Raw genomic sequence first — 7,191 nt, 5'->3', positions numbered from 1 at the left:
AGAACATGCAGACTCCACAGAGAGATCCTGTGCTCGAGTTGGGGCTCAAACCTGGAACCCTCTTGCTGTGAGCCAACAGTGCTGACCACTGCACCACTGCGCCGCCACAAACTAAAATGTCAAGTCTTTCCTAAAATGTATGTATGGTCTAAGTCTTGAGTCCTAACATAAACCCTTCTTTCAATATAGCCTCCTTTTAGAAGGATATTGTGAGACGAGACAGTGGCCTCACTCGCTGACTGTATCCTTAAGGCTTCTGGGGCTTTTTCATATCCTTCCTTCAAAGCACGGCCTGTAAGGCTGCAGTTCCTAGATTCCACGATCTACATCCACCTCAGAAAAAGAAATGAGACAGGAAGAGTTCTGTGCTTGTGCGTACACTTTTGAAGACTGTTCCTTTAAATGAATATTTGTTTCCTCAAAAACATGAAATAGGTCTTTGAGGTGCAAGTGGTACACCTTTTTACTAACAGTAGGGGAACACAACTGTCTTTTAAAACAAACACTATGTTTGCACACAGCAACACACAGCACACACGTACACGCACACACACACAGCAACAAGCATTTGCACTCTTTTAGGTGCACACTGGCACCTCTATTTTCGAGTAATTCACTTCAATTGCAGTACAAAGGAGGTTAAATGAAAATAAATTGTTGTGACATCAGGCACTACATTAAAGCACCTAGTATAGTCATCTTTCATCTTTTCTGGAATCTTTGCATGACTGGCCAACAAGTTTTACAATGTACAATCACAAACATTTCAAAACTGAAGATGGAAGAATCTAAACCATGTGTGAACTCACCTCACCTTTACATCGCCTCAAAATCCCTTTCATAACCTCTCAAAGTTCAATAATATCAACATTACTCTTCCTCAAGGCTTTTCAAAAAAGACCATATTTTCTTGATTTTTTTTTAGTCTCAAATGGAATGGAAATTTGTCCTTTCCATTTGTGGTTGCAAAGTTACATAACAGTCTGAGCAGGTCAGTATGGAAAAAATTGCACTTTTAGTGGGTGTAGTTAGAAAGTAGCCAGTAGCCCCGGTGGATTTTATCATTGTGTGCTCTGGGGCTGCAGGCAGTTCGGCCCTTGTAACATCATGGAGTGATTAAAAAAATTAAGTATTTCCAGCATTCGCTTAAACTGAAAAGGTAGGAAAATCAGGTCCAGGTAGAACATCCATCATTTAAGTGCTTCTTACATGTTTTCTTTAATTTCATTTTTAATTCAATTTCATATTGGTTTATTTACAAATTTTAGTCTATAATACAATAAAAACTAAACATTATACTCTCACAATACTTATGCACATTCTTTGAACAAACAGGAACAAGAAGAATAAAACTTCATAATGCTTTCATGATAAGTGCTTGTAGACTGAGAGCAAAAATGGAACATTACAGTATATTCTTGTTAGAAAATGTTTATTGATAAAAATAAAAGTCTCTGTAAATAATCAAATGACATATTTCAATCAGCCTTCATTATTCTAAATAATCATTTCATCACTCATTCACTTTGTTCATCACAATTTATACATGCTGATTAGTAGGTTTTCATCAAGAGCACAGATCCCCAACACAAAAATTATACAGTAAAGAAATACAATATGTAGCGCTGATATGTAACTTCTATGGCAGAGCTAGAGCACTACGGAATATTGATCATTGGCAGTGTGTTGTTGCTTCACAGTTGGATGATGGTGATGGCTGACTCGTACCAAACCCAGAAGCCTGGGTAGACCGGTTCACTGAACGAGGCCTTGAAGCGGTGGATGAGAGACATTGTGTCTCCTACAGCGTAGAAGGACAGGGTCCCCCCTGCGTGGTCCAGGAACACGCCAATACGGGAGGAGTAGGGTGCGTTAACCTCTATCTGGTCCTTATTGTGACGGGCTGAGTAGCTGGAGTCAGAACAGAAGAGGCTCCAAGATTTGCGATTGTAGCCGATGCGGCAGCTGTCTCCATAACCTGTCCTCTTGATGCCTTTGTAGGTGACACCAATGGCAGCCCCCTCCCCACTCCAGTCAATCTCCCAGTAGTAGGCCCCTCCAGAGAGGGACTCCATACACAAGACCTGGGGCAGGGAGTCAAATCTGGCAGCACTGTCACCGTAGGACTGGGGATCTCTCTTGAGAGCAGCTTTTCTGTTCCCTCGTGACAAGTAGAGCTGTCTGTAGGCCGTGTTCGTGTCCAGGGTGAGCTGACAAGCATCTACGAGGACAGAGAGGACACAAAGAGGAAATAGTTAGCTTCGACTGTTCCTGAGAGGAGAAAAATCCAAAAGATGAGCAAAGCCTTATATTCACTGGAGCTAAAACCCACATCACCATCAGCAGCTGCAAATTCCCAGAGAGTAGCAGAAAATCCTTAGCATGTTAGTTGTGTAACAAAGCAGAAGCAACAATGAGATAGTAGGGAAAAGTGTGAGACCCTCTGGCTGAACACATGGAAATCAGAGTGATTCCAGGGGTTAGAGGTCACCTGCTTGCTGTGTACCTCCACCTGTGCAGGTCACAGTTGGTGAGACACCCGACGGCCCCGGCTAGTTCTGCCCAGCCTATCATCTGTAATACCACAGGTATCAAGACTGTTTGTGAATTTGACCACAAACGGAAAAATAGATCTAACAAATTGTACTTTACAGAAAGATTTAGCCTTTACATTATAAGCCAAGCAAAGATCTTTGTCATCTTCATTTCATTCATATTTATGGTTCTTATTTGGCTGGTCAGTTAACATCAGCTTTAAAACAATGGTGGACCTAGTAAAAAAAAACAAGCAGAAAACATTTAAAGCTAGTGCAACATTTTTGTCTCCATCTTCTGGTTGTGACGGTTATTACAAACAGCTGTCAATGCATTTACATTAAAGGCGCCGCCATGGCCTACTCCACCTTTGTTGTTTGAGCTGTAAAATGGTGGAGACTTTGATTTGAACGTCATACAACAGCTATGTGCCTCTGTTCTCCTACAATTTGAGATATTTATCCACATTCAAGTTAAGCGAGTGCAGAACAGATGTAGCTAGCTGGGTTAGCGTCTCTACGGTGCATCCTCTCAGACATGACAACCTGAATGTATGACTGTACGCGTAAATAAGAAGCACCATAGCTTTAAACTGCAGCTAAAGTCACAAAGCTGTGCATTGTAGTCAGTTAATCATGTCTCTGTCAGCACTGTGTAACCAAAATAGTTATTAAAATACAATTTTGTGGTCGGCCGCAGGGTCTGACAGAGAGGGTCACTGATTTGCCTCATGCACTGAAACGAGCAGCAAGAGCAGAGCAAAGTGTTAGAGAAGCTGAGACTCACATTTCAGGAAGTCTTCTCTGTACTGGGGTTCCTGGACTGGCAGAGAGCGATACACAGGCGCCTCATCAGCTGTGGAGGTAAATCTTCTCATCAGGAAATAGTTTGAGCAGGCAAGTTTATACTGCTGATATGACAAAAACTTATTTCTGATCCATTGTCATCTTCCGCTTATTCCTTACAAGTAAGGGTCGGGGGGGGGGGGGGCTGGAGCCTATCCCAGCATCTACGGGCGAGAGGCGGGGTACACCCTGGACAGGTCACCAGTCCATCGCAGGGCCAACATACAGAGACGAACTACCATTCACACTCACATTCATACCTACGGTCAATTTTTAGAGAATCCAATCCGCCTAGTCTCCAATTGCCTGTCTTTGGACGGTGGGAGGAAGCCAGAGTACCCGGAGAGAACCCATGCAAGCACAGGGAGAACATGCAAACTCCACACAGAAAGATCCCGCGCCCGAGCTGGGACTCGAACCCGGAACCTTCTTGCTGTGAGGCCACAGTGCTAACCACTGCACCACTGTGCAGCCCCTTATTTCTGATACAGTATATAATAAATGATAGGGCAGCAGCACTGTAAATGTGCTATCTCCATGATATTAACAAGACTGATAAACATGAAGTAAACCAGATATTGTGATTGTTGTAGTATTAATAAGCTGTCAAGAGATCATGCTACTTGTACAAGGAGTGTATAAATGTACAGAGCCCTAGTGGCCATGGTGAGAGGACTTTATTTCTCTTTGGTTTTTTTTTAGAGGGGGAAAAAATGTACATTTTGAGGCAAAAAGGCGATAATTTGTCCCTCAGTTAATTTGTGACTACAAGATATAACTAAATTAAAGGAATAAAGTTATAGCTTGCAGTCCCAAAATATATATTCTTTCTCTCTCTTTGGCCATGCTAGGACTCCATGTTAGTGTAAATTTACTGACATCACCATAAAAGTAAACATTTAATCATGTTAACACTTCTTGACCTCAAGATACACTCAAATATCAAACAGAATCACACAAAACCCCATTGAGGACAAAGAAAACTATAAATCTATTTGACTTTCTACATTAAATATATTTCATATCATTTCAAAAGGCTGCAACTATGCAACCACTGTCATCCATCCATCCATTTTCTACCGCTTATCATGTTGAGATTCGCGGGGGGCTGGAGCCTTTCCCAGCAGCCTTTGGGCAAGAGGCAGGGTTCACCCTGGACAGGTCACCAGTCCATCACAGGGCCAACACATAGAGACAGACAACCATTCACACTCACAGCCACACCTACGGTCAAATTAGAGTATCAATCAGCCTCGTGCCCTCTTGATGTCTTTGGACTGTTGGAGGAAGCTGGAGTACCAGAGAGAACCCACACAGCAACAGGGAGAACATGCAGACTCCACACAGAAAGATCCTGTGATCGAGCCGGGGTGTGAACCTGGAACCCTCTTGCTGTGAGGCGACAGCGCTAACCACTGCACCACCGTGCCACCCCCGCCATTGTCAATTAACTGGAAAAATTGTTTTGCTGTCAAATGAATACAAATAAACAGATATTATCATCTTAATAGCTGACTCACCTTTCACTGACCGCCTCTTTTTGGAATCATCTAGTTGACAAAAGCTCATTTTGTTAACTGCAAAAAAAATAAATAATAACGTGTTATCACATGTTAGCAGTAAATAAAATGTTGGTATTAATTAATATAAGTTATCTAAAAGTGACACCTTGATGCCAGCTTGGACTCACCTGCCTTGGCTACTTTGACAAGTTCATCATTGCCAAAGTCATTCAGGTGCTGCTTCATCTCTGACACGGCTTTGGTAACTGGGCCAAAGGTAAAGTAAGGGTTAACGGTGACTGTGGGCAGCTCCTCAGCCTCTGTCTGGGCGATCAGCATGTGGTAGCTCTGATGAAGAAGCAGTGATGCAGTTATGATACTAAAACATGATGTTTTACACTCAGCTTTGTATGTTATTATCCAGTAGTTGACATACATTCAAGGTGAGATCCACAAAGGTAACTTCAAAGAGTACCAAATGTGTTTTGATAATTGATCCATCATTCGCCTAACATTACATCTAAGTTACTGGGTCTCCTCTCAGTGGCTGTTGGCTACCTGGATGAAGTGGATGTGGTCCTCGGTGCGGGACAGCTGGGTGATCTCGTTGTCTCTTCTCCTCAGGTCAGCGATCTCATGGCTGAGACGCTCCATGTGGCCCTCAGCGTTGTTGAGGGCCGCTCTCTTGTTGGTAGAGATCATCTTGGCCATTTCTTGCTGCATCCTCTCAATGGAGCGCATCATGTCCCCAAACATCTTCTCACAGTCCTGCAGCGCTCTCTGGGCTGAGTTCTGCACAGGAAATATTGAGGCACGTCATAAATCAGCTGGCAGTCGTGCTGGTTTGACTTTCACCTGTCATTACTGCTACACAGAGGAATGCGCTCTGTGTTGGTAGTTGATTTAACTTCCCATTCATTCTCTAGTGGTTTGTCTGGTTTTATCTGTCTGATGGATGATGAGGGCACAAACCTTGAGTACGTCCACTGCTTGTTTCAGTTCCTCCATCTGTTTGAGGCGATCATGGATCTTTTCCTGGATCTCAGCCTGGGTGGCACCCAGACGTTGCTACAAGGCAAACAAGGTTATTAGTAAAAGCATTTCAGCAAATTGACAACTGACTAATCAATGGTTGACAGTAAAGGCAGGTTACTTTCATGTGGGTATGTCTCACAGAATAATCCACTTTAAAATGCTCATTCATGCATTTCTTGCCACTCATGTAATAACCTTGCTAAAAAACACATTAGTAAACCTGTCGCTAAGTAGATCACGGGCCAAAAGTGTCGCCTACCTGCTCCTCAGCTCTTTCCTGCTCAGCAGACACCATGTCATGACCTTTGTGTTCTTTCACTGTACACAGCACACAGATACACATCTGGTCGGTTCGACAGAAGAGCTCGAGACCCTTCTGATGCTGAGGACAGATCTGTCTGTCCAGGTGGCCGATTTCGTCCACCAGCTTGTGCCTTTTAAAGGTGGCCGACTCAAAATGGGGCTTGAGGTGCTTCTCACAGTAGGAGGCCAGGCACATCAGGCACGTCTTGATGGCTTTGTGCTTCTTGCCAATGCAAATGTCACATCCCACATCTTGCGGTCCTGCATAGTTGTAGTCAGGGGATGGAGGTGGAGGTGGGAAGGATTCAGTGTTGCGTTGCATAGTCGAGTGCCGGGAGCCTCCGATGCGTCTTGGGGTGGGCCTCTTGTTGTAGGAGACTCGGCACTCTGGGCAGAGGTAGGAACCCGTGTGGTCAGCATGGTCCCAGTAAGTCTTCAGACAAACGGAGCAGAAAATGTGTCCACATGGGATGGAGACAGGATCCCTGAGGTATTCCTTACACAAGTAGCAGTTGTCCTGGTCAGATGCCATGGAAATAACGTGTTGTTCTCCCCTCTACTACACTGAAGATGTGGTGACAGTCAGTGACTTGTGTCAGCACAGTAGCAAAGTGATCGCACAGGTACTACCAGCACAGGTTTTATAGAGTAAACAGAGAGAGACTAAACTGGTTGAGCCGAAACCAGTAAAACAAGGGCGGGGCAAGAAAGGACACAGTAAATGCCTTCATCTGTTACAGAATGTAGAGAGAATGAATGAAATGTGGGATAAGCACAGGTTTGAGTGTATTTTAAGTCATGTATGCACCCCCCCCCAAAAAAAAAATTAAATCAATTTTAGGCATGAAAGAAGTAAAAATGAAAACGTGTAAAGTGTCGAGTAAGTTTGTAGTATTTGCAGCCTATGATGGCATTCAGAGGTGCACTCAAAAATTTGACTGTTGCACTTTAAATGTATCTTTTATTTTCAG

At 43.6% G+C, this 7,191-nt stretch overlaps 1 protein-coding gene across 1 annotated transcript; it reads right to left on the bottom strand.

The window, feature by feature from the left end:
* Positions 1-1,232: 1,232 nt before the first annotated feature.
* Positions 1,233-6,819, bottom strand: ftr83 (finTRIM family, member 83). The gene is made up of 7 exons (XM_086226884.1): positions 6,177-6,819; positions 5,855-5,950; positions 5,441-5,674; positions 5,071-5,230; positions 4,901-4,957; positions 3,322-3,390; positions 1,233-2,221 (listed from the first exon to the last, which is right to left on the bottom strand). The coding sequence occupies exons 1-7, from the start codon at positions 6,750-6,752 to the stop codon at positions 1,695-1,697; spliced, it is 1,719 nt and encodes a 572-aa protein (XP_086083010.1). The 5' UTR covers positions 6,753-6,819; the 3' UTR covers positions 1,233-1,694.
* Positions 6,820-7,191: the final 372 nt, after the last annotated feature.

The sequence above is a fragment of the Aulostomus chinensis genome, chromosome 15, assembly GCF_037954235.1.
Source record: "Aulostomus chinensis isolate RoL2024-O1b breed Wild chromosome 15, RoL_Achi_v1.0, whole genome shotgun sequence".
NCBI lineage: Eukaryota > Metazoa > Chordata > Actinopteri > Syngnathiformes > Aulostomidae > Aulostomus > Aulostomus chinensis.
This window is presented reverse-complemented; position numbering and strand designations above follow the sequence as displayed.